A 27,178-nucleotide genomic window follows, 5' to 3' on the forward strand; every position below is an offset into this window, starting at 1 on the left:
TCAAGGCCAACCTGGTCTACAGAGTGAGTTCCAGAATAGGCTCCAAAGCTACAAAGAGAAACCCTGTCTCAAATAAAAAAAAAAAAAAAAAAAAAATTCATTTGGCCCCAAGCCAGTTTCCTATCAAGAGAAAGTCCATTTTAAGTCCCTCCTCAGTTAATTAAGTTAAAGCACACACTGTAGAATACTGGAGATCCTCTGGAGAGAGTCTTCAGTAGAGACACAAATATCTAGCAATGCTCCATAACTGAAATGAAGGGAAAGACAACAGGAAAGAATCCGTTTAAGATACAGAAGGTAGTCATTCATTTTTCTCACCTTCAATTCTTAAATTACTACTTCAAATCAGTAAGATCATAGAAAATAAGTATTTAAAATGTTTTAAGTAAGCAGAGCCATAATTTCTAGAAAAAAGAAAGAACCTCTACTTAAATGTGTCAATATATACTAGAGCCTCTCTGTTGTAGAGTGTTGTTTTTAAGGTGTGTTGCTTTAGTTTATGTTGCATTTGTTTCACTCTGTAAAGCTGTGTTACTGTGCCTGTCTAAAAAACACCTGATGGTCTAATAAGGAACTGAACGGCCAACAGTGAGGCAGAAGAGAGAAATAGGCAGGGCTGAGAGGATAAACAGAAGGAGAAATCTGGGAGAAGGAAGCTGTAGCCAGAGAAGGAGGAGGACTCTAGGGACCAATTACCCAGCTACACAGCAAGCCACTGTGTAAGAGTAAGATTTACAGAAGTAAGAGAATGGGAAAAGCCCAGAGGCAAAAGGTAGACAGGGCTAGTTTAGTGTTAAGGAAAGCTGGCAAGAAACAAGCCAAGCTAAGGCTGGGCATTCATAATTAAGAATAAGCCTCCACGTGTGATTTATTTGGGAGCTGGGTAGTGGGCTCCCGAAAAGAGCGAAAAACAACACCACCTCTCCTAGGCAAGAATCCATGGGGAAAGACAAAAGGGTTTATTTAGACTTTCCATTCAGTTAAACAGTCCTATAACTTATGAAAAGATGGCTCCAAACCCTCAGATAAGTTCCGTGTTTTAGTCACTTGTCTTCAGCATCTGAATTCAAAGAAGTCTCTCTTTAAATGTGAGTTGTGTAGTGGAGAAATGTTTAAAAATATACATATGTGATCTATTTCATCTCTTATTAAGACACAAAATACTACCTGACACTTACTTCTTGAACATATAAATGAAAAAAGGTAAATATAATAAATTACCTAAAAAGATACATAGCTAAAAGTATCATTAATATAAAAGCACTAATTAAAAAAACATCCAAAATTTGTGGTTCTAGTGAGAACTATACAAGACATTAGTATATTCATTAAGTTATCTAGGAAAATAGTTTAGATTGTCACCTGGTACTACTCAGGACTGACTGATTACTGGTCTCATGAGGCCGTATCATCACCATACAGAAATATACAAGAGAAAACTAAGAAACTACTTATAAGACTCTCTTTGCTAAACAGTTATGCTTTAGCATTTAAACAACAGAAGCAAAGACTAGATATTAAAGTTTGCCTTAAGATCCAAATATCATTTAAAGTTTCTCCTATTAAACTCTCAAAACCCTTATTTTGTACTGTCAACCTTACAAAGTGAATGTATTCTAGGAAAAACTACAACTAAGGCTAGTTGAAGCATTGAGCGGATGACTCGCAAATAAGCCTAGAAAGTGGAAGCCAACAGTGACATCTAGTGGGCATTTCAAACACTAGACCAGGCTATTTCTAGTGCTCACCCTAAGACAACTTTTACCTATAACCCCAAATGAGGGAAGTTTTTCCCCCAAAAAAGCTTCTCAATACAAGCAGTCCACTCTGATAAATATGAACTATGTAACAAAATCATACAACTAAATGTCTTCATAACACAAAGTACTCATTAAGTGTACTGGATAAATGACTAAAGGAAAGCTATCAACTGATCAAATAGGACTGTGACTTTAAAAACCAAGATATTTTGAATTAAAAAAACATTAGAGCAAAGCCAACTGGTGGTGGCGCACGCCTTTAACCCCAGCACTCAGGAGGCAGAGGCAGGTGGACCTCTGAGTTCAAGGCCAGCCGGTCTACAGAGTGAGTTCCAGGATAGCCAGGGCTACACAGAAAAACCCTGTCTCGAAACGCCCCCCACCCCAAAAAAGCCAGCTGATTTATTTGTGAATTCATTCAAGAACAAAAAGTTCATAATGATGTCAGACAATATTTCAAACTAAAAAATGTATATATATTATTGATAGTAATTTTTCAAAAACTAAAATTATTTTTCAAGGAAAATCCTTTAAAAGTAAAGTAACCCAAGTGTGCTAGCACACACCTGTAATCTTGGCATGGGGTAGGAGGGTATTAGTTCAAGGCTAGTCTCAGCCTTGTGGGAAGTCCCTGTCTTAAAAACGAAAGGAAAGTAACAGAATACATATACAAGTGACTAGGCAGGTGTCTCAAAAACCAAACAAGTCCTGACATAAGCAAAATGGTAAAATGGAACTCTGCAATACCTGTCAATTAGACCAACTCTCTACACCTGTACACAAAAATACTTTTGCAAAAGCTAATAAGAGAGCCAGGTAAGATTACGGAACCTGGGTATGAGGGTAGCAGTATATCAAACAGGACAGGAAGGACAGTTTTGTATCACTCCTGTCGCTCTTCCCATAATCCCAAGCAGCACAATGAGAAGAGGTGAACTCTGCCTGGACTTTGCCTCAGACCCCAATGTAGAGCCCAATCCAGGAAAGGCCAGCACAGGGCAAGACACCATAGCTCCTGACTGCCGGTACTCATGGATGCTCATCAAGCATGCATTGTATAGAGACAGATCCTAGGCTTCAGACCTGCCTGGCATACTCTAGATCTGGGCCTACCCCATCACCACTACAGTCTCTAAAGACTTGGTCCTAAAACAGCCCTGGCATCTCTGAGCTCTACAGTGTCCCAACAACAAGCTGGAGCCCACGGACCAAGGTGTCAGTCCTGCCCCAGCATCATACCATCCTTCCCAAAGTCGTATTCATTAGGCTAGCACCTGCTGACCCTGCTAGCAAGCCAAGCTGTGTGGGCTGGCATCCACAGACAACGGCTGAAGGAATAGGTGGATAGGCAGACTGGTCTGGCAGCCACAAGTCCATGCAACAAGACCACATCTACAGGCTCTTTTGGGTTTTTTTGTTTGTTTGTTTGTTTGCTTTTTTTCAGACTAGCACTTGAAACCACAGGCTGCAAGCAAAACCCTGCAGTTGAACCTGCACCCACAAACCAATCCTATAAAGAACCCTGTAAACTCAGGCTCTAGTAACCCTAAAGATCAGACTTGGTCAAACATACTCAGGATCCAAGTCTACCCCAAAAGGCTGATACCAGCCCAACATCCGAAGACTGAGGTTCCATAGTCATTCCTATAAATCCAGGTTTTAGGCATGCCCCTCTGGACTTAGGAATCTAACTCAGTGCCCTAGCAGTGGGAAGACTCCCATGGACTTTGGTTCCAGGTCTATTCCAATAGGCAACAAGTCCTTCCCAGCATGTGATAGTCTCTACTGGGCCCAGGGGTCAGGTCTATCCTAGCACATGAGAAGCCCTTACACACTCATGAACAAGACTACCACAAAGCTATGTCAGTCAGCCCTGTAGACATAGACTTCTAGCTCCACTTCTATGAAGACACCAGACTTACACACCAGCTCATCTACTGGAAGCAGGCCAGAGGACTCCAGTGCAAACACACCCATGGAGCACCTCAGTTGTCCTTCCCAGAAGTCTCTAGATGGGCTGGCTGGTGCTGCGCTTTCCCAGGCAGTCTTCAAAGACTGGAATAATTTCCTTCTTCTTCAAGGACACAGACAGTAAGACCATGATGTAAGAATCAAGAACAATCCATGAAATACTAAAGCAAAGGAATAAAATAAAGCACCACTGACTGGCACTGAGGAAATGGAGTGCCCTAAAACTGCCTGAAATTCAAACTAACTGCTTTAAGAAAACTCAAGAAGATTTAAGGAAAAAAAAACAATTTTAAAAAAAGTACAATAAAAAACAAAATTAGAAATGTAAAAAGTGGAAGTTTTTTTTTTCCAATCAAACAAATTCTAGAGCTGAAAAATAGAAATAAAAACTTTTAATGCACAAGAGCAGAAATAATCTAAAGAATCCATGAAATTACACCACAAAAGGAAAACCATGCAAATTCCTGAAGAAAGCCTGCAAAATTTATGACATTAAAAAAAAAAAAAAAGCAAGTTGTAGGAGCTCCAGTAGGAAGACAAGCAGCAGGCTCATTTGAAGAACTAACAACAGGCTGGAGAGATGCTCAGGGTTGAAAGCACTTGCTGTCCTTCCAGAGGACCAGAGTTTGGATCCAGTACCCAAATCCAGTGGCTCACACGAGGGACCTGACACCCTCTTCTAACCTCCACAAACTCCACTATACATGTATGCATACAATAACACATACACACACACACACACACACACACACACACACACACACACACACACAAAGAAATAATTCACATTAAAATCACATAAATTTAAATTTTTAATATATAAGATTTTTGTCTTTCCAAATCTGGGGAAAGACAAAAATCCAGGATCACAAAGGTCAAATATCTCTAACTAGATTCAATCCAAACAAGGTGACACCAACCCCTCACTGGGAAGGGCTATATAGCTGCTTCTGAATCAGCCGTGCTTCTGGAAGTAACTCCCAACACTCACTGATGAACTAAGCTGGACTTGGATGGAATGGCTTCTTTGGTGCATTCTCACTGCCCTACTGTGCTGGCTGGTTTTATGTCAACTAGACACAAGCCACAGTCATCTGAGAGGAGGAACCTCAATTGTAAAAAGGCCTCCATAAAGGTGGGCTGTATGTGAACCTGTAGGGCATTTTTTTTAAAAGATTTATTTGTTTATTATATATACAGTGTTCTGTCTGCATGTATACCTGCAGGCCAGAAGAAGGTGCCAGATCTCACTACAGATGGTTGTGAGCCACCATATGGGTGCTGGGAATTGAACTCAGGTCCTCTAGAAGAACAGCCAGTGCTCTTAACCACTGAGGCATCTCTCCAGCCCCATTTTCTTAATTAGTGATTAATTGCATGTGGTGCCTACCCTGGGCTAGTGGTCCTGGGGTCTGTAAGAAAGAAGGCTGAGCAAGCCATGGGAACAAGCCAGTAAGCAACATCCCTCCATGGTATCTGCACCAGCTCCTGCCTCCAGGTTCCTAACCTGCATAAGTTCCTGCCTCACTGCTTTTAATGATAAACTGTTATATAGAACTGTGAACAAAATGAACCCTTTACTCCCAAAGTTGCTTTTGGTCATGGTGTTTCATCACAGCAATAGCAACTCTAAGTCACCTACCTAGCATGAAGAACATTTGTTTCTCTTGTTTTCCCCAAGAAAACACAAGGATTCTATATACAAAGGCATACATTTGTTGGCATAAAAACAAAACATGCAGCAGTAAAGTAAAATTATGCAATCACAAGTAAGTTGCTGGGGGATGGTCTGTATGTGCTCTGATTGGTCAATAAATAAAACACTGATTGGTCAGTGGCCAGGCAGGAAGTATATGTGGCAAGGTATAGATTTATAGAAATGGATTAATTTAAGGTATAAGAACTAGATAGCTAGAAGCCTGAGCCATTAGGCCAAACAGTTTAAGCAATATAAGTTTCTGTGTTTACTTGATTGAGTCTGAGTGGCTGTGGGACTGGAGGGTAACAGAGATTTGTCCTGACTGTGGGCCAGGCAGGAAAACTCTAGCTACAAATGGTGCCCAACGGGTTGGTAAGAGTTTCCACCTAAAACCTGAGAAAAAAGATTCTAAAACGGAGCTAAAAACAGTTCTTAGTTGTCTCTTTCAAGTTAGCGGCAGTCTGTATGTTTGAACTACTATGGGTTCTGGCGTATGCGCTCAAGCTGCAGTATGGCAGGAATGAGGCCTCTGCAAGCGGCACATTAAGCTACGTGGTGGATTTAGCCTTTGCTAGTACAAAACAAAAGGAGGTTTCTGAGCTACATGCTGCTTGGATAAAAGCATAGACCCAAGATGGCTCCCAGAGCTGGTGGTAAACGTAACACCGCCATGTTGAAAAGCTGAAGTGGACGGAGCCAGCAGCCACAGCACCGTTTCAGTCTTGTAATGCTGAAGTTTAAAGCAATAGGCTCAAGGTAATATAAAAAATAAACCACGTAAAGATGGCTACCACACAGAGAATCTGGATTATGTTCTCTTTGATATTCGTAACTAAAGAAAAACATTTGATTGCAAAAGCTGTTGAGTTATGCCAAAATGTATATTTTAAAGGTACCCTGACTTCAAAATTTGGATGTAAAAATATGTTGCTTTGGAAAGGAGGCTCTGCTTTTGTTTCCACAGAAAGCCAGAGGCAATGGATTTGTTCCATAACACACACACACACACACACACACACACACACACACACAAAGAAATAATTCACATTAAAATCATATAAATTTAAATTTTTAATATATAAGATTTTTGTCTTTCCAAATTTGGAAAGACAAAAATCCAGGATCACAAAGGTGAAATATCTCTAACTAGATTCAATCCAAACAAAGTGACACCAGCCCCTCACTGGGAAGGGGATTAAGATACATCAGGTTTGACCAGCCAAGACCCCCTGAAAGGTCTCAATGACACCAAGGCTCAGATGATCCAACATCCTGAACCATTTCAAGACAACTGGCTCAGACGATACACCCTCACGGACTACTCCATAATCCTAAAATTTTCTTTGTGTCCCCATAAGATACAGCCCCCCCTCCAGCAGGAAGTAGTAAGAGAAGCTATGCCCAAATTCCCAAATATACCAAGCTTGCTTTGGAGATATGTAAAAGTTAAAACCTTCCTTTTAAAAAAAAAGAAAAAGGGAAGTGTTGTGGGATGATCTGTATGTGCTCTGATTGGTCAATAAATAAAACACTGATTGGTCAGTGGCCAGGCAGGAAGTATAGGCGGGACTAACAGAGAGGAGAATTGAGAGAACAGGAAGGAGGAGGGAGACACTGCCAGCCGCTGTCATGACAAGCAGCATGTGAAGATGCCGGTAAGCCACGAGCCATGTGGCAAGGTATAGATTTATAGAAATGGATTAATTTAAGATGTAAGAACTAGATAGGTAGAAGCCTGAGCCATTAGGCCAAACAGTTTAAGCAATATAAGTCTCTGTGTTTACTTGGTTGGGTCTGAGCAGCTGTGAGACTGGCAGGTGACAGAGATTTGTCCTGACTGTAGGCCAGGCAGGAAAACTCTAGCTACAGTAAGTTGTTACTAGTTTACAATAAATAGCCATTACAAGTATAAAGTCTTTTATATAAAACTTGTGGTAATCACAAAGCTTTATGCCACAGATAAAAATTAAGATCAACACACATTACTGGGAAAGTTACCTAAGCACAAAATTAGAAAAGAGAGGAGGTGCAAAGGACCTAAGGTGATCAGAAGGCAATGAACAGATGGCAGCAGCAAATTCTGGCCTATCAATCATCACTGTGTACAGAAACCAAATCCTTCAATCAAACCACCAGGACTTGCCAAGATTTCTGGGAACACTTGTTTCTTGCCCTTTAATTCTTTAGTCAGCAGAGAAAGTGAACATGTACCCACACCCTAGATGGCATCAGGAGCCTATAAACTTATTTTGGTGAATTAAAAATAATTTTAATAAAGCAAATATAAGTGAAACATTAAAGTATTCCAAAGGTGAAGCAATTACTATACAATTCTTTTAACCTTTCTTATGCCTGAAATTTCCATAATAAAGCATTAGAAAAAAAAGATGGCAGTTGAAAAGAATATAAATGTTATATGCATAGTTTTCAATATAATTTTGTTTTATGAGTATCATTAATAGAATAAATTAAAGAAACACACATTTAAAAAAAAGAAAACTAAAAAATATACCCGAATTTCTTGAAGGTTGTGAAAATTATTTCCTACTCTGACTGAGATTTTGCTTGGAGTGTAGCTTTCGTCAGATTTATAGTCTGCGTAGATACACAACGTCTTCACTGTGGTTTTTCTTCTAAAAACAGTAAAATAAAAGTACGTGCTTTATCACATCAAAAGAAAACAGTAAAATAAAAGCATGTTCTCTTCTAAGGTTCAATTAGCAATCTCCTTTTGTTTGCCTTCAACTTGCAGGTAAAGACATGTGAAAATGTAAGTACAGATATAGTATTTTACATATTCAAACACACCTCATGAAGAACACGGTCAAGAGCTAATGTATGTAAAGCAGTTAAGCCAAATTAGGTGCTTTAAAATACAGACAAGTATTATTGATGCCCATCCTTTTTATTTAGACATTACACAAGGAAAATGTTCTAGCAAGCCTGGATTTCTTTACTAATTAATTAATTCCTTATATTAATAGTGAAAAATACCTAGCTAAGTGAAATATCAGGCTCAATAAATAAACACTTCAAACAATAAAAAGTTACATGCCCTGCCACTTAATGTACAAAATAAAATTCTACTCCATTTCAAAATATACATACATACCCTGCCACTTAATGTACAAAATAAAATTCTACTCCATTTCAAAATATACATACATACCCCTTGGGAATAAGCAAAAAATGCACCATAGAAAATTTACCTCAGGGAATGAAAAAGACTGAAAAACATGAAAAAGATATTCAATTTCTAAAACCAAAGGAAGAAATTTAAACATGGAGATATTTGTTTACCATCATATTAGAAGATACCAGAATGAATGATAATACCCAAATCATTAGAAAAAGAATATTGAGCCAATAAATAAATCTGTGGCTTACTAATTCAACTTCTAAGTGAACTGAAAATTCATTGTCTTCTGATCATTTTAGGTTTGTGTGTTTAACTTGGGGTGCTGATAAAGGTGAGAAAGCTAAAGAGGGGTCACTGGTGTATGGAGCTGAAGGATGCCTAAGGTGAGGATGGTGTGGTGGTTTGAATAAGAATGGCCCCCAGACTCATATATTTGAATACTTAGTCATCAGAAAGTGGCACTACTTAAGAAGGATTAGGAAGCATGGCCTTGTTGGGATAGGTGTGGCCTTGTTGGAGGAAGTGTGTCACTGTGGGGGCAGGCTTTGAGGTTTCAAAAGCCCAAGTCAGGCCCAACGTCTCTCTCTTCCTGCTGTCTGCAAAATCAGATGTAGAACTCTCAGCTACTTCTCCAGCACCATGTCTGCCTGCATGCCATAATGCTTCCCACTATAATGAGAATGAACTAAACCTCTGAAACTATAAGCAAATCTGAATTAAATGCTTTCTTTTATAAGAGTTGCCTTGGTCATGGTGTCTCTTCACAGCAATATAACACTGACTAAGACGGAGATAACAGAATATATGTGATTCGAAAGAAAGTAGGCAGGAGAAATATTAGGGGTAGAAAGGTTTAAGTAGCAATAGGGGTTAAGAGGTTAGGTGGAGGGTAAGCCAAAACAAAGAATTATAAAAAAAAAAAAGCCATATGAAAACCTACTATTTCATAAACTAATTTAAAAAATATAAAGAAAAAGCAAAAGTTTAAAGGGAGGTACCCTACACAGGTAACCAATGTTCCCAGTGTCGAGAGTGGGATACTGCCACAGGAGTTGTTAGTTGGGAAAACCACAGAGCCCCCAAGAACAATACAAACTACTGCCATCATTCTTGGTGGCCCACCAGAACTAGATAGGACCCTGTTGTTGAAGGGACAGCACAGTTTGGTTGGCAGACACAGAGAAATGAAGCTGGAGTTGGGTTGGAAGCTTCCCCTCTGGTAGCTCAGGTATATCAGAATTAGAAAGTACTCTCTGCAGGCAGCTGGGAGAGAAGTCATTAAACAGTTTATTAAATTTAAAAAAAAAATTACTCAATGTTTTCAATTTTTTGTTTTGTTGTTTTTTGAGACAGGTTTTCTCTGTGAAACAGTCCTGGCTGTCCTGGAACTCTCTCTGTAGACCAGGCTGACCACGAACTCACAGAGTTCCAACTGCCTCTGCCTCCTGAGTGCTGGGATTAAGGGCCTGTGCCACCACTGCCCAGCATGTTTTCAATTTTTAATGGGCTTATTTGAACATAATCTCAACAAAAATTGAAAAGCATCTATATTTTAAAATCATCATGCAGGTATATTGCTTCAATGGGGAAAAGGAAATTATAAAATAGTATTACAAAAGGATATTAGGAAATGTTTGTTTAAGCACATTAACCTATATTAGTGCAGAAAAAAAGCATAGGTAAAAGCATACAAAATTTGCAAATCTGACTATTTTAGGTGGGTAAAAACTATAGAAGATCTTAATTTTCTTCCTTATAACATCTGCATTTTCTAAGTAATTTTTCAGGATGAACATGTCATTTGGCCATCAGAGGGAAAAAAATTGGTAATTTTTTACACTGACCCTCCAAAAACATTTAAAAGTCTACTAAAAATGGCTTTACAAGTTAAGTATAAACTGGCACTGCTTAGTAACACTGAGTTCCTTGAGCAAAAATAACCTGTGTCAAAGGTCAGCCTATAAAATAGTGGGGTCTGGAGCTCTTCCCTGGAAAACCAAACTTGCATACCTGACTAGGAAACATTGATGGAAGGGAAAGGGAGAAATGCTTCCCTGTTTCTGATTGACATAAGTATCTTTCCTGACTTCCTCTGTCCTCCAATCTATTAAACACCTTCTCCTAAGAAACAGCTTTGGGCAAGAAGCATTTCCTTTGTTCCTTCATACTATAAATATAAAACCATGCCTATCTATCTGGTCTAGCTACAAATGGATGAACAAGTCTAATTCTAGGGCTGGATGTTACCAAATACACTTAACTGAAGATGTGATGCAGTTAGTATGCTTTCATTAGCTTCTCAGTTCTAACAAGTGATACTCTGTCCTGTACCTGCTAGCTGCTGAATAATTTCTCATCTGGTTAAGAATTCAAGACATGCCAGGCAGTTTAATCTCAGCACTCAGGAGGCAGAGGCAAACAGATCTCTGTGAGTCCTAGGCCAGCCTGGTCTACAGAGTGAGTTCCTGGCTACATAGAGAAACTGTCTCAAAAAAACAGAAAAAACAAACAAACAAAAAAAAAAAAAAAAACCTGGCCACCTCACCACACTGTGAGGAAAGAGCTATGAGTGGGGCAGCAGATGAAGTCTGCACAGGACCCCTGTGGGGGGCAGGAGACACAAGTCCACAGGACGTGGGTACAGAGTAACTGCTCGGCAAAGAACGGTTGGAGAACAGCAAGCCAAGTGCTCTTCGTCATGATCACGGGCATGATTACAATCCCAAACCACAGAAAAGTTTTCTTCATAACCAGATTTACCTGAGACCCTGGAGAGACCAAACCTTGAGAAGGATGCTAATTTTGCCCAAGAGAAATGCTTGTGGGGAGAGGAGGAAGGTTACAGGTAATCTCTTGTTAATGCTAATGTGTTATCTACCTTTCTGAGTAAGCCTCTTATGAGTACACAGTATCCAGAAGGATTCTAAAAAAGTCTTAGTGAGGAAGCAGAAATGAGAACCCAGGTGCCTAAAGTCAGAGAACAAAGAGATTCACAAACAAGTAAAACTACACTCTTAACAGTCAGGGAAGAGATAATTGTTTTTATAAAGCTGTTATGTAACCTAACATACAACAGGGTATTCCTTCTAAATTTTAACAAATTACTAAATTTATTATATTTCCTCACATAATTTCTAATACGATAAGTATGAAAATAAACAAAAGATTGTTGGAGTCCTAAATAAAGGTTTACTGTGGGCATTAAGAACAGAATGTTTGAGAACAGCTGTCCTAGAACAGGAGCGACAAGCAATAGCTTCCAGGTACAAGCCAAATGTGTGTGCCACTGACTTTTTACTTGGAGAAATATTTGTTTACATGTTTTCTGTGATTGCTTCTGCATTAAAACAAAAAGACTGAGTACCTGCAACAGGGATAATAAAGAACTTTTACAACTCTGCAACAAAAACAAAAACAACTTCAAAATGAGCAAAGGATTTGAATAGCATTTCTTCAAGAAGACATACAGCTGGCCAGTAAGTACACAAGAAGCTGCTTAGCATCACAATCAATAGGTGTCATGGTTTGACTAGCAAATGACCTTCCCAGGCTCATGTGTGTGAATGCCTGGTTCCCAGCTGGTGGCCCTCTTTGGGAGTTTATAAAGCTTTTAGGGCATAGGGCCTGGCTGACAGGGATGTGTCTCTGTAGTAGACCTTTACAGGACAGCCTTGTCTATATTTCCAATCTGTAAAGATATCAAGAGCTGCTTGCTGCTCCCCCATCACACACATACACACACACACACACACACACACACACACACACACACACACACACACACACTCACCCCCCCCCCCCCCTCTCTCTCTCTCTGCTTCTGCCACCGTGTCTTCCTTGCCTGATGGCCTATAACCTCTGAAACTGTGATGCAAAGTAAATATTCCTCCCTAAGTTACTTCTGCCAGGTATTTTACCTGTTACCCGAAATACCTATTCCACCTGGGAAATGAGAATCAAAGCTATGTGATATCACTTCACATGCATTAACATGATCATTATTTTTAAAAAGAAAACCACAGATGCTGATGTAATGTGGGGAGAAAATGAAGCTTATATGAACTGCCCTAAGGAATATAAAATTGGGTATTTGCTATGGAAAACAGTATGGAGGTACCTTAAAATAGTAAACAGAACTACCATTTGATTCTAATAATGAGAAAAATGATAGAACATACATCCAAGAAGAGTGTGTAGATTACAAAAAACGGCATATATCTAAAATATATTAAATATTTAAATTCTCAGTGAGATATTCAAGAAATACAGGTAAGTGTGAACTATTTGATGACTTCTTTTCAGAATGAAATTTACAAAACAAATGCTAGTATTACAATTCAATTAACTCTGGATGTTCAACATAGAACTTTGAGGTTATCATGTTTGTATTGCTGACCAGTAATTTATCTCAGATTTATTGGAGAGAAGTTAAAGGCACAAGCTCTGAAACCAGAGGGCTTATGTTCAAATTGTAATTCTCTAATAAATTGTGAAAATTAAATGAAATAAATGATGTATCAGTTATTTTTCTCATTGTTGTGACAAGAAGCAAGGAAGCAGTAGTCCAGCTCATGTTTTTTGTTGGTGGTGGTGGGTTTTTTTGTTTTGTTTTGTTTTTTTGGTTTTTCGAGACAGGGTTTCTCTGTGTAGCTTTGCACCTTTCCTGGAACTCACTTGGTAGCCCAGGCTGGCCTCGAACTCATAGAGATCTGCCTGGCTCTGCCTCCTGAGTGCTGGGATTAAAGGCGTGCGCCACCACCGCCCGGCCCCAGCTCATGTTTTAAGGGCAGTGTCCACCATGGAAGGGAATGAATGGCAGTAGGAACAGCTCATGGCTATGGCAACAGCAGCAGGAGGCTGCTAGTTCACGTCTGCTGTAGAACCAGAAGCAAAGAACAGGAAATCCTGGCACTCCTTTGGCTTTCTTTTTCTCTTTTACTCAGTTTAGGTCCCCAGGCCATGGGATCGTGCCAACAACATTCAAGGTGAATCTTGCCTCTTCGGGTAAGCTCTTTTGGAAATGCCCTCATGGTCATACCAAAAGTGTGTCTTCTAAGGAATTGTCTTAGTTAGGTTACTATTGCTGGGATGAAACACCATGACCAAAGCAACTTGTAGAGAGGAAAGGGTTTATTTCACGAACAGTTAGTTCATCATCTAAAGCAGTGAGGCTAGGGACTCCAGCAGGGCAGGAACCTGGAGGCAGGAGCAGATGCGCAGGCCATGGAGGGTGCTGCTTATAGGTCTGCTCCTCAGGGCTTGCTCAGCCTGCTTTCCAGCCAGGCATGGCACTACTCACAATGGGCTAATCATCAATCACTAATTAAGAAAATGTCCTACAGCCAGATCTTATAGAGGCATTTTCTCAACTGAGGTTCCTTCCTTTTAGATAACTCTAGCTTGTATCATGTTGACAAAAAATTAGCCACCATAGTAATTCTAAACCCAATCAAGGTAACAATGAAGACTATTTGGTGAAGGAATGTTATCACATCTTAATATTCAAGCTGTGGCCTGTTTAATGCTTACTGCATTTTCCCACACCTGCAGTGAGAAAGCAGACAAAAAAATGTGAAGTCTAGAGAGGAAAGGGACATGGACCAGTTAAACCTGTGGACAGAAGTATATACTGTGGCAGTTGTCTGAGTCACTGATATATTGCCATGAAGACATCAGGGCCAAGGCAACACTTATAAGAGAAGACATAAAATGGCAACCTTGATTAAAGTTTCAGAGAGTTAGTCCATGATGATCATGGCATCACGAGGCTGAGAGCTTGCATCCTGATCCGTAAGCAGGCAGACAGAGAAGGCCTGGCGTAGGCTTTTGAAACCTCAAAGCATACCATAATAACATACCTTTTCCAACAAGTTCACACCTCCTCCAACAAGACCACACCTCCTAATTCTTCCCAAACAATTCCACTAACTGGGGGTCACATTCAAGCCCATGAGCCTATGGGGACCAATGTCACTCAAACCACCAAAACAAGGAAAAAAACTTGAACCCAGAGGAAGCTGAGGTCAAGGCAGGTTCAGATAAAGTAGCTGTAACTATTAATAGAATAGCACCATTAAGGAGAAACTTTGGATTCTGCACTGGACATTAGGAAAGGTGCCTTGAGGGCAAGACACCACTCATTAAAAGCTCTAGGATACAGCCTGATGAGTGGGCTGTGTATGGAGCTGTGAAAGACAAAGCCTAATTTGCAATGGAAATCCAAAGACATCAGAGAAACCAGAAACACGAATGTCCACCAAAGAAAACAGCAGGCACTGAATGGAGCTAGCCTAAAAGAGAAGCCATGAATTCTGTAGACCCCAAAGCTTAAAGGTAGGTCTCCCTTAGCCTACTGGAACCCAGACAATGACCTCCCTTAAGCCTACTGGAACCCAGACGATGACCTCCCTTAGCCTACTGGAGCCCAGATGACCTCCCTTAGCCTACTGGAGCCCACATGATGATCTCCCTTAGCCGAGTGGAGCCCAGATGATGGACAAGAAGCTGCAAAATTCAGTATTTACCTTGCTAAGTTTTGGTCTGATCTTTAGTCTGATCTTTCCTTCCTATGCTTCTGTTTGTCTCTTTTCAAATGGGAATGTTTACCCTGTACCACTGTGTGCTAAAATTACACACACACACACACACACACACACACACACACACACACACACACACGAGCACGAGCACACACTTTATCTTACAGGGGATTACAGTCTTGCCTTGAGTCTCAGAAGAGACTTTGAACTTGGGATTTTGAACAGTGGGATAGCTGTGGGACTATTGAGATTTTGAAGATGGACTCAATATATTTTGCATAATGAGATTGCCATGAGCCTAAGGACCCAGTAACCAAATGGGAAATGTCCCTTACAGGCTCATGTCCCTAATGGTGAGGCCTCGCTAGAGGAAGTCAGTAACTTAGAATAGGGGTTGGAGGATAGATTAGCCTTAAAATTTATAACTTGAGCTGGGCGGTGGTGGTGCACATCTTAATCCCAGTACTCGGGAGGCAGAGCCAGGTGGATCTCTGTGAGTTCGAGGCCAGCCTGGTCTACAGAGTGAGATCCAGGACAGGCACCAAAACTACACAGAGAAATCCTGTCTTGAAAAACCACACACACACACAAAAAAAAAAGAATTCTAAGTTGATCTCACTTCCTGCCTGTCTCAGCTTCCTTGTCTGCTGAAATGAGACCCATCAGCCTCACTTTTCTGCCACCACAACACAAATCATTTATATCACTGTGCTGCTTCCACTATAATGGACTGTATCCTTAAACTATCAGACAAAATCTTTCTCTAAGTTGCTTCTTATCAGCCACCTGATTTCATTGAAGAGGAAAATAAATAATACAAGTGGGTAATCATTTGATAAAGTAGGATCTCTTTTTCTTTTTTTTTTTTTTTTTTTTTTTGCTTTGTTTATTTGTTTTTGGGTTTTTTTTTTTTTTTTTTTTGAGACAGGATTTCTCTTTGTAGCCTTGGCTGTCCTGGAATTCACTCCATAAACCAGGCTGGCCTCAAACTCACAGAGATTTGTGGTGATATATTGTGTCCCCCCAATATATTGTGCACCCTAATAAACCTATCTGGGGTCAGAGGACAGAACAGCCACTAGATAGACATAGAGACCAGAAAATGGTGGCACACATGCCTTTAATCCTATCACTTGGGAGGCAGAGATCCATCCGGATCTCTGTGAGTTTAAAGCCACACTGGAAACAGCCAGGCATGGTGACTCACGCCTTTAATCCCAGGAAGTGATGGCAGGAAGCAGAAAGGTATGTAAGGCATGAGGACCAGGAACTAGAGCTGGTTAAGCTTTTAGGCTTTTAGCAGCAGTTCAGCTGAGATTTATTCTGAATGAGGGCTCAGGTTTCCAGTCTGAGGAAACAGGATCAGCTGAGGAACTGGCGAGGTGAGGTGGCTGTGGCTTGTTCTGTTTCTCCGATCTTCCAGCTTTAACCCAATACCTGGCTCTGGGTTTGATTTTATTAATAAGACCTTTTTAAGATTCGTGCTACAGAGATCCACCTTCCTCTGTCTCTCAAGTACTGGGATTAAAGATGCGTGCTACTGTGACTGGCAGTAGCTACAATCTTAACCCTTAAAAAAGTTAACTGCTATTGCTGGCACATATATATTACAACCTAGAATAGTGGCCAACTCCTGCCTCGCACCTGCTTTCCTGGGATACAGTTTAACCGGAGGCACTAAATTCAGTCATTTATGCATTTGGTGCTGTAATAGCAGAACTACATAGCTGAAATGGAGACCAGAGGGACCACAAGATTCAAATATTTACTGTCTACTCAAAAGACATTTGCTGATTTGTATCCTACAACATTTTAGAATGGTAGAAGATACAATGTAGTAAGATAACAAGGCTGACTAGTTTCACAGTCAACAAATCCAGAGCACTACACTAACATACAGGTGTTTTCCTATCTCAAAAATAGTAATCATTTCAAAACTAAGCTAAGCTCTAGGTTAAGTATTTTCCCCCAAAGGTTAAGTACAAATATAAAGTTATCTAAGTATCATACCTAAGAAAATTACAAGTTTCATATATTAAGGTACATACCAAATTGTAAAATATATTGTTCTGACTCTATCTCCTAAAATTGAATCCTATTAATTCAGAACCACTTACATAAAGTATCACAGAAATGTATAAAGAGGACTAAGGAGATGATTCAGTAGGCAGGTGCCTGCCTCACAAGCATGAGGACCTGAGTTCAGATCCCTAGGACCCATTCCAGCCTTGAGGAGGAGGCAAGAGGAAGGGCAGAGAGGTGGATCCCTGAAGCTCAGTGGCCAGTCAGCTTAGCCAAAGTGATGACCTTCAGGTTCACTGAGAGACCCTGTTTCAAAAAAATAAAGATGCAGAGCAATTGAGGAAAGACACCCAACATCAACCTTGGACCTATCCATGCACATCCAACAGTGTACATGTGCACCACTACACACACCCACATCACAACACACATACACACACACACACACACACACACACACACACACACACACCACAACATACACACATGCGCATGAACACATGGAAAAGAAAATACATAAAGGGTAGCGCAGAATACACTAAAGCTGCTTGCAATCTGGACGGCAAAAAAATAATCTCTAAGATTTAATAGAGTCTAATAGCAGTTAAGTATATTTCAATTTCTTACATTTTATGTAAATAAAATTGATTTCCTTGTCCACTTATAACCTACAGTATATGAAACAGTAAAAAAGTGTATTACCTGAATTGGATGTTCACTAAATGAGGCTGAGAGCCATCAGATTGCCAGTAAGTTTCTAGATTGTCATCTCGTAACTGATCCACTCCAAACCCTAAAAACAGGGAAAATGGCAATAAATTTCCATGAAAAAGTTATATATTTAAAACATAAAATTATATGTATTTGTCCAGAAATTTTGATAAAGACAGTGAAAATATGAAACTTAACCAAACTGCTTCCACTCTTTCATCCTGATCTCGGCTCAAGCGATACCACTAATGGCTGGCTGTGTTGCTTACTGGTATACTGACTGTTAATGTGTGAGGCCCTGGGTTCAATTCCCTTGACACACTTTGGGTAGGTGGTTTTTATGCATCTTTGGGGATATATAAAGTCCTTATTTGCTCAAATCCACATTCTTACCCTTTTTATAAACTAATCTAAGAACGATCCATCCTGTGCTGTCCTTTAAAACAGGCAGATTCAAGCAAGCTCGTTATGCCATCCTTGCCTTTTGCTACTTTTTAAGTTCCCTAATAAAACTAGATCTCACGATTCTGAAGAGAGCCCTTTTTTAAATGGCCTACTGAGTTAAAGGCTATTTCTACTTATTCTACTTACTCTACTTTGGCTAGATTTTTTTCCCCTGTTTTACAATTTTATTTGTATCTTATCTCAAAGAATTTCATAAAATGGTATTTAGTCTTAAGCAAAATAAATATTAAACAAAATCTTTTAACTCAAGACTAATTTGAAATTTGCTTCTAAGACATTACTCATGAAAGTATAATGGGAAAAATAAATAAGCATAATCTTTTGAGAACTGATTATTCTGGATCTTTACCTCTAGGACACTGAGGATGATTACCAGTGATTTCACTTCCATGTGTTTTCTCATAAGCAGAATGTCTTATGAACATAAACTCACATGCTGATGCCACCTCTTTCCTAAGGCTTCCAACATATTATATCTGAGTTGTCTTAGTCAAAACAAGACTTAAAACAATGGCAGACCTGTTTTAACAGCTTTGAGAGGTATTATGTCCCTAGGTAAGAATATCATGCAGAGGGAAAAAACTTTTATATGTCATAACAGGCTTCAATGATTCTTTTTTTTAAGGTTTTATTGTGCCTGCAGACACTAGAAGAGTGCACTGATCCCATGAAGTGGGAGTTAGATGTGGTTGTGAGCTGCACAATGTGCAAGATGGGAACTGAACTCAGATCCTCAGAAAGAGCAGCAAGTGTTCAACAGCTGAGCTTTCTCCAGCTGCAGCGGTCCCGCAGTACAGCCTCTACACTGCAGCATCCCTCTAGAGCTGCTCCACCAGCAAGTCTGAGAGCCTGCCTCACTGAGGGTAGGTCTGATCAATCTTTTAGATGATTCTGATACACGCTAAGATGTCACAGCTACTTCTCTAAGGTAGCATTTCTTATTCTTGTCTTGGCCCTACTCATCTTTTGGACTCAACAATGATTTGTTATGAGGTGGCTGTCCTGACCTCTACTTACTGGATTCCCAGAAAACAACAGCTCCCCCTCCTTCCCATGGTCATGGTGACAATAAAAAAATCTGCTAAAGGATGGGTTCGGGGCATGGGCAATAAAACCATCCATAAGTAAAAACAATTGCCCTAAGGCAAAAAAAAAAAAAAAAAAAAAAAAAAAAAAAAAAAAAAAAAAAAAATATCCCTTGTGGTTATGGTTATTGTTTAGCAAATACTTTTTTCTCTTGGTCCTCCATTGGTGGTATATGGTCATATTGAGGTTAAGTCCAGACTGATTTAGGTTCAACACAAAGTGAATGAATGTAACACAAGCTGTGGTTTTAATGTGTTTACAGGGTCTGGATTAACCTTCCAAATGTCTCTACTCCATTAAGAGAGCATGTCCGGATCCATTGCGCAGACACCAATATGTGAAAGATATATTTAAAGTGTCCAAGCCATTTTCTTCTTAAGCATCTCTAGCAACACAATTACTTTCACACTGGACAAGGGGTTACTATAATTGAACCACATGCCTTAACTATGAAGACCTAACAAGTAACATGTGAGGTCAGGTGTGGTGGCACACACCCTTAATTCACTTGGGAAGCAGAGGCAGGTAGAGGCAGGCAGATCTCTGTGAGTTGGAGGCAAGTCTGGTCCACATAGTTTCAAGTCTGGTCCACAGAGAGAGTTTCAAGCCAGCCAGCACTACATAGTAAGTCCCTGTCAGAAAGACACAGACAGACAGACAGACAGACAGACAGAAAAGAATATAGACTTCATAAAAGAATTCACCTATAATTACATCCTACAACTATTTACAGTTCAACTAAAATTCAAATTCTTTATGCATGTGTACATGTATGTGGTGTACTCATGTTATGTGTTCATGAGTGTGCATGCATATATGTGTGCATGTGGAGACCAGAAGTTGATACTAGGTATCTTCCTCTATCACACTCCACTTTATTTTGCATGTATGTGTGTGTGTGTGTGTGTGTGTGTGTGTGTACACGGATGTGGGGAGTTGCACAAAAATGAAGAAGCCAGAGGTCAATGTCAGGTGTTTTACTGGCTGGTTTTGTGTGTCAACATGACACAAGCTGGAGTTATCAGAGAGGAGGGAGCCTCATTTGAGAAAATGCCTCCATGAGATCCAGCTTTAAGGCATTTTCTCAATTAGTGATCAATGGAGGAAGACCCAGCCCATGGTGGGGGGGTGCCACCCCTGGGCTGTTGGTCCTGAGTTCTATAAGGAAGCAGGCTGAGCAAGCTGTGAGAAAGAAGTCAGTAAGCAGCACCCCTTCATGGCCTCTGCATCAGCTCCTGCCTCCAGGATCCTTCCCTGTTTGAGTTCCTGTCCTGAGTTCCTTAAGTGATAAACAGCAATGTGGAAGTGTAAGCCAAATAAATCCTTTCCCCCACAACTAGCTTTTTAGTCATGGTGTTTCATTGCAGCAATAGAAACCCTAAGACAGGTGTCTTCCTCAATCACTCTCTTCATTATTTTATAAGACAATGTCTCTCACTGACTCTGGAGCTCATCAATTCAGCAAGACTCGCTGGCCAGCAAGTCCCAGGGATCCTCTTATCTCTGCCTCCCAAGCCCCAGGACTACAGGCACCCCTTGACACACCAGGATTTTTACATAAGTGCTAGGGATTGAAACTCAAGTCCTGTAGCTAGAGAGGTGGATCAGCAGTTAAGAACATTTGCTGTTCTTGCAGAAGACCCAGGTTCAGTTCCCAGCACCCACATGGCAGCTCATAGTTATCTATAACACCAGTTCCAAGGGATCCGATGCCCCCTCTGGCCTCCAGAGGCACCAGGCATACACATAGTCTGTATTCATACATGCAGGCAAACAATCATAAACATAAAACAAACAATCCTCAAGTCCTCATGTTTGAACGCAGTCAGTCACTTTACCAACTGAGCCACCTTCCCAGGCCTTCAATCCAAATTCTGTCTCATTATGTACAAGACTTACTATTATCGGGCTCTGTCTAATGCTTTCTCTATGCTAAGCTAGTAATTGTCCTCCTAACTTACTGCTTTCCAGCCACTCTAGCTGCTTCTTAAATCTCAAATGGGAGGAACCATTTCATTTAAAGCATTTCAATTAGCTGTTACATGTGAAGAAGATGGCTCTCTGAATTTTTTACACAACAGATTCTTTTAAACATTCACAGTTTAGTGAACTCCACTTCTAAACGATGCCTTTCTTACTTCCACAACCTAAAATAAACCTCCCAGATGCTTTCTTAAAGTTATTTTCTATCATTTTGCTATTCTATTTTCTCTGAAGCATGTATTCAACTCAGAAAGTCTTGCCTCAATGACCATAACTGCTAGTTACAGCATGAATTCAAACCAAGGTTTACTAAGTCTATGATTTGAAAAAAACAACAACAAAAAACCCCACCTATACAATGCTATTATGCTTCTCAAATAAAAGCATTTTATCATAAAAGCAATTCTTCCTAGAAAACTATAGATCAAATTGAGTAGGTAACACAAAACACCATCATAATGAGTCTCTTATTTATATTAAATCAGAGTCAAACATATGAAAAGTGTCTATTTCCCTTTAACTTCATTTTTCATCATGGTATGTGTTTGGTGTTACTGAACAAAGTGATTAAATTATTATATGAACTTTTTAAATGCACGTAACTGTAACCTTTAGTTTTTCCAGTCTCCTGGGCTGAGACTGACATATGTGCTGAATTGTGGGATTGTTTTGTGATGTGTTTTCAACTAAGCTGAATCTATTAAATATATTCTAAGTTTAATCTGAGTAAAAAAATTAAACAAGTATTTCCAATGATACAATTTTGCAAGTCCACACAGTACCTTTCATCCTTTAGCAGACAATCGAATCTGTATTAATACCTCTCAAAAACTGCTATCAACGTTTAAAAAGGATTAAGACTTTCCCTTACACACTTCTTACTTGAATTACTACATTTTGTTTAACTGGATTTTTAGGCTCTACTCTTGCCTCACCTCAGTGTGTCCTCCACAATTCTCAAATGTAAACAAATACTCTTTTATTCTGCTATTTAACTTTTTCAATGGTTCACATCTATAAAATAAAACAAGCCGGGAGGTGGTGGTAGTGCACGCCTTTAATCCCAGCACTCAGGAGGCAGAGGCAGGTGGATCTCTGTGAGTTTGAGGCCAGCCTGGTCTACAGAGAGAAACCTTGTCTCGAAAAACAATGACAACAAAAAGAAAGCTGTTTATAACCTGTCCTCAGCCTATTATTCTCAGCTGTACCATCTCACTAGAATCTGCTCCTCTGGACTAGTTCTCCCAATTCTTAGACCGCATCATGTCTTGTCTATACATATGGTTGAGCTATACTCTGCATACCTTAAATATCATCTCCATGAAGATATCCTTGACAAAAATTGTAAGATTTAAATCTAATCACACCAATAGATACATTACATGTATCTGAGTGCCAAGTGATCTAAGTATGCCAAATAAATGATAGATAGCAAGATTCAACAACATGTTTTCTATAAGAAACTTACTCAGATACAAATATAATAGTTTCGATGTAAAAGGAGAGCTTTGTGGTTTTCAGTCTAATATGCAAAAGCTTAGAAGCTGAAACAGACCCAGGTTCAATCACCAGCACCCACATGATGGCTTACAATTACCTGTAACTCCAGTCCCATGGGACCCAACACCTTCTCCTGGCCTCCATGGACACCAGGCATGTAAATGGTGCACATATATACAGACAGACAAAACACCCATACAAATAAAAACTTTTTAAAATCCCATTTGAGTTTAAAAAAAAGATTTCACTCCCATTTTTATAACTATGAAAATGCTGAACAAATTGAAAATTAACACTTTTCAGGTCCAACAGAGAACTGACATCCTAGAGGGAACAACTTTGAAGAAAACTAGAGAGAAGCAGCGCTTCTAGAGTCAGCAACTAACAGGAAACTTCATTATCTACCAAGACAACATAGCCTGGCTTGAGAGAGAAAGCTCTTAGAGCCGCACCTTAAGGAGCACTATATGAGTTAGGAGATCTACCTGGTTCTTGTTACAATCTGGAGAAAACTCCTAGTATTTTCTGCAAAAAGAAAGAAAAGTAATCATTCTGAAATATACCAAGAGTATTCTGTACCCTTTTTTAAAAGTCAGACTTCAAAGAAAGCTAATTTAGCATATCCCAACTAAAGGGAAATATGTAACTGTATCTTTCTCTAGCATTCTTGTCTTATAAAGAGGGAAAGGACCAAGAATGACTAGTGAAAAGTCAGAGCCAAGGAATGGGTCCAACAAAAGATTAAGACCTAGTCATAGGATTACAGAACACCTCTAACCCACCAATTCACCACACATCAACAACAGCTATCAGATTAAAACCATAAGAACTGTAGGTGTAGACTCCATTTACTAAGGAGTTTCTTGGGGCTGGAGAAATGGCTGGGCAGTTAAGAGTACTTGATGCTCTTCCAGGACCTGAGCTCAGTTCCCAGAACCCATGTCAGGAGGCTCACGACTCCTCTAACTCCAGTTTCAGGAGATCTGAAACCTTCTTCTGGCCTCCATTGGCACCTACAAGCACATGTACATGGATGCACACACACAGACACACAAATAAAAATACATCTTTTTTAAAGGAGTTTCTAGGGAAACCCAAAGGTAATATTAGAGGAGGACTAGCAAGGTGGATCCTGCCGTAAAGCATCTTCCCACCAAGCCTGGTGACCTCAACTCTATTCCCAGACCCACATAATAGAAGAAGAACCAACTCCTGCAAGCTGTCCTCTGACCTCCACACATGCAACATGGGACATGTGTAATGTAATGTAATGCAATGAGAAAAAAAGAAGGGGAGGAGGGGAAGGAGGAGAAGGAAGAAGATAAAGAAAGAAGAAACTTCAAAAAGGGTTTAAAAAATCAACATCAGAGGAATTTTAGGCTCCACCACATCAGGTACAGAAAGTACAAAAGGTGTTAAGTATATGTAATAGGATAGCAAAATGTTATTGTTAATACAATTCAAGAAATAGAAACAGAAGATATAGATTGGAGTCGTAGAAATAAAACAATATAATTCAGCAATCCTATACCTAAAAATTTATTCTCCCAAAATGAAAACATACATCGACACACAAAGTTCTACATGAACATTTACTAGCTTTCTTTGTAATCACTCAAAATTGGGAGCCACCTCGTCTTAGTTAATCCAAAATTACCCCAAACCTACCAGCTTAAAAAGCCAACTATGAATTAACTTTTGAATATCTATGAGACAAGAATTCAACTCAGTTTAGTCTGCCAGTTTGGTTCAGGTTTCCTTATGATTTTTCAGCTAAGTATCTGAAGCTGTAATGAACAAATCTAGTCCTGTATACAGAACACAGCCACAAGGCACCAGGAGAACAAGAAGCAGACAGACCCAAGACACAGTTTGTTGGTGGATTATATACAAAAAGCATTATATACAAAAAATAAGATAGAGAGGTCCCCACAATTCAAGTCAAAGAAGGATGTCAAATAACAGGACAAAAGAAACCTCACTCAAGCTGTGACATACCTAGTTTATTTCAAGGTAGTATCAAAGACCTGCAGCACATTACAAGCAATAATGACTCCAATGGCCGAATCAAAAGCTTCACATACTACTCTAATGGTTTTCTTTACTTACAGAAGTACCTGGGAAACTGTGCTGGATGGTTTTATGTCAGCTTAACAGAAGCTGAAGTGATCTGAGAGAAGGGAACCTCAATTAAGAAAATGCCTCCTGTGGGGCATCGTAGCACACGCCTTTAATCCCAGCACTCGGCAGGCAGATCTCTGTGAGTTCAAGACCAGCCTGGTCTACAGATCGAGTTCCAGGACAGCTAGGACTACACAAAGAAATCCTGTCTTAAAGTCAAACAAACAAAATAATAATAATAATAATAATAATAATAATAATAATAATAATAATAGACTAAGATGTAGAAATGTAAGCCAAATAAACCCTTTCCTCCCCGGTTTACTTTTGATCGTGGCATTTCATCACAGCAATAGTAACCCTGACTAAGTCTGAAACTACGCCAAGAAAAATGACCAGGGTCAATCATAGGTAGCAATTGAAGATAGCTGCATTCATGTCAAGCGGAATTCCCACAGAATCAGATATAAAAAGGAACATCCTACCAATATTTACAACAACAAAACTCACAAACACACTATACTAAGTAAAAGAAGCCAGACTCCAGTCTCCATACTATATGACTATATTCATCTAGAATTCTTCAGCTGGGCAGTGGTGGCTCAGGCCTCTAATGTCAGCACTCTGGAGGAAGAGATAGGCGGATCTCTGAGTTTGAGGCCAGCCTGGTCTACAGAGCGAGTTCTAGGACAGCCAGGGTTACAGAGAGAAACCCTGTCTCAAACACAGAAAGAAAGAAAAGAAAGAAACGAAAGAGAGAAAGAAAGAAAGAAGAGAGAGGGAGGGAGGGAGGGAGGGAGAGGAGAGAGAGAGAGAGAAGAGAAGAGAGAGAAAGAAAGGAAAAAGAAAGAAAAAAAGAAAGAAAGAAGAGAAAAGAAAAGCCATGCATCTATAAAGGAAAACAGTAATGATTATCACAGCGTCCGATTTTGTTTTGCTTCACCTGGTTTGCACGATGAGAGTGACCACACAGCTTGGGACCCAATTTCCCTCACTGTCGCGGTCCTTTCCAATTGCTTAGGATCAGCACCAGGAGGTGTCTTGTTCGGTGTCGTCATTTTTAAATTATTCTGTGGAGAAACAAGCAATATTCATTATTCCAAGACTTGACTATCTTTCTGCAAAATAAAAACAAAAGTTCAGTGCTGAAGAAGCAGAAGGATCGGAGTTCAAGGCCAACCTGCTGTACACAGCGAGCTCAAGGACAACAAAGAGACCCTGTCTCAAAAAATAAAATAAATTTTAATGGCAAAATAATCACTCATATTCCCTTCATCTTTCATACCGTTTGCTAATTCTAGTAAACCTATGAAAATATGGAAAAAAAAACTTGGAAAGTTACGAGTATGTTGAACTGCTTCGGTAACCGTTATGGATACTCTACATTATTGTAAATTCTAAGCAAACAAAACCAAGAGAACTGTAGACCATCTCCTTGACACGTCCCTTTAGATTCCAAGCTATGCCTATCACCGCCACACGATCATCATTTAAGTAATCACAGAGACATTATAAATTCCGTCAAACCCTGAATGCCCTGCCATCGGGGAGGAGGGAAGAAGGCCCATCTCGACAGCAGAACAGACTAAAACGAGCAACCGAGATAATCGAAAGGCTACGAGAGGAATGGGGTCCTGGCCTTAAAGAAAAGAACTGAAGGAGCCGAGGACTAGACTTGGGATCCTGCCTGACACCGCTAGTCTACCAGATCCGCTAAGGCTCCCCCCCAGACCCACCAGGCCCGAGGAGACAGCACGCTTACCGCCACCAAGAACAGGGAGGAGGACTGCTCTACACCCGCAGAGGACGGTTCTCGAAATCGAGGAAGAGCCGCGCTCTTACAGGTCTGCCACAGCTCCGTTCCTCCGGCGTGCTGCAGGTCCGCACCACTCCCACTGCGGCCCAGGGAGTCCCGGCTCCCTCAGTTAATTTGAGTCGCCACACAATGACGTCATAGCGCCCACACGCCCTCCGGGGCGCCGACTCCGCGCGCTGTCGCGCACGCGCACTACGCTCTCATCCCTTGCGCGAGGCGGCGGCTGGAGCACGCCATCTTGGCCGCTGGCGGTAAGAACACGTTGTGTGGCCGAGGCGTGAGGGCGAGCGCTGCTTCGGCTCCCGCACGCCCCACGGTAAGGGGGCCGTTGTCTCCAGGTACGTGAGTAGGTGGGAGGGGCTCGGC

The 27,178-nt window shown here is 40.3% G+C and overlaps 2 protein-coding genes across 2 annotated transcripts in view; one reads left to right on the top strand and one right to left on the bottom strand.

Moving 5' to 3' along the window:
* Anapc10 (anaphase promoting complex subunit 10) overlaps window positions 1-26,927 on the bottom strand; it is a 58,462-nt gene extending 31,535 nt beyond the window's left edge. The window contains exons 1-4 of the mRNA XM_028881765.2: window positions 26,759-26,927; window positions 25,940-26,066; window positions 17,833-17,923; window positions 7,943-8,063 (exon numbers count right to left, since the gene is read on the bottom strand). Of these exons, the coding sequence (XP_028737598.1) occupies window positions 7,943-8,063; window positions 17,833-17,923; window positions 25,940-26,054 (327 nt within the window). The 5' untranslated portion in view covers window positions 26,055-26,066; window positions 26,759-26,927. The remainder of the gene's footprint in view (window positions 1-7,942; window positions 8,064-17,832; window positions 17,924-25,939; window positions 26,067-26,758) is intronic.
* A 37-nt stretch (window positions 26,928-26,964) lies between these two features.
* The window catches only part of Abce1 (ATP binding cassette subfamily E member 1), a 28,955-nt gene continuing 28,741 nt past the window's right edge, over window positions 26,965-27,178 (top strand). Inside the window, exon 1 of the mRNA XM_028881764.1 lies at window positions 26,965-27,150. The gene's annotated coding sequence lies outside the window, so the exon portion shown is untranslated. The remainder of the gene's footprint in view (window positions 27,151-27,178) is intronic.

This window comes from Peromyscus leucopus, chromosome 5 (assembly GCF_004664715.2).
Source record: "Peromyscus leucopus breed LL Stock chromosome 5, UCI_PerLeu_2.1, whole genome shotgun sequence".
Classification (NCBI taxonomy): domain Eukaryota; kingdom Metazoa; phylum Chordata; class Mammalia; order Rodentia; family Cricetidae; genus Peromyscus; species Peromyscus leucopus.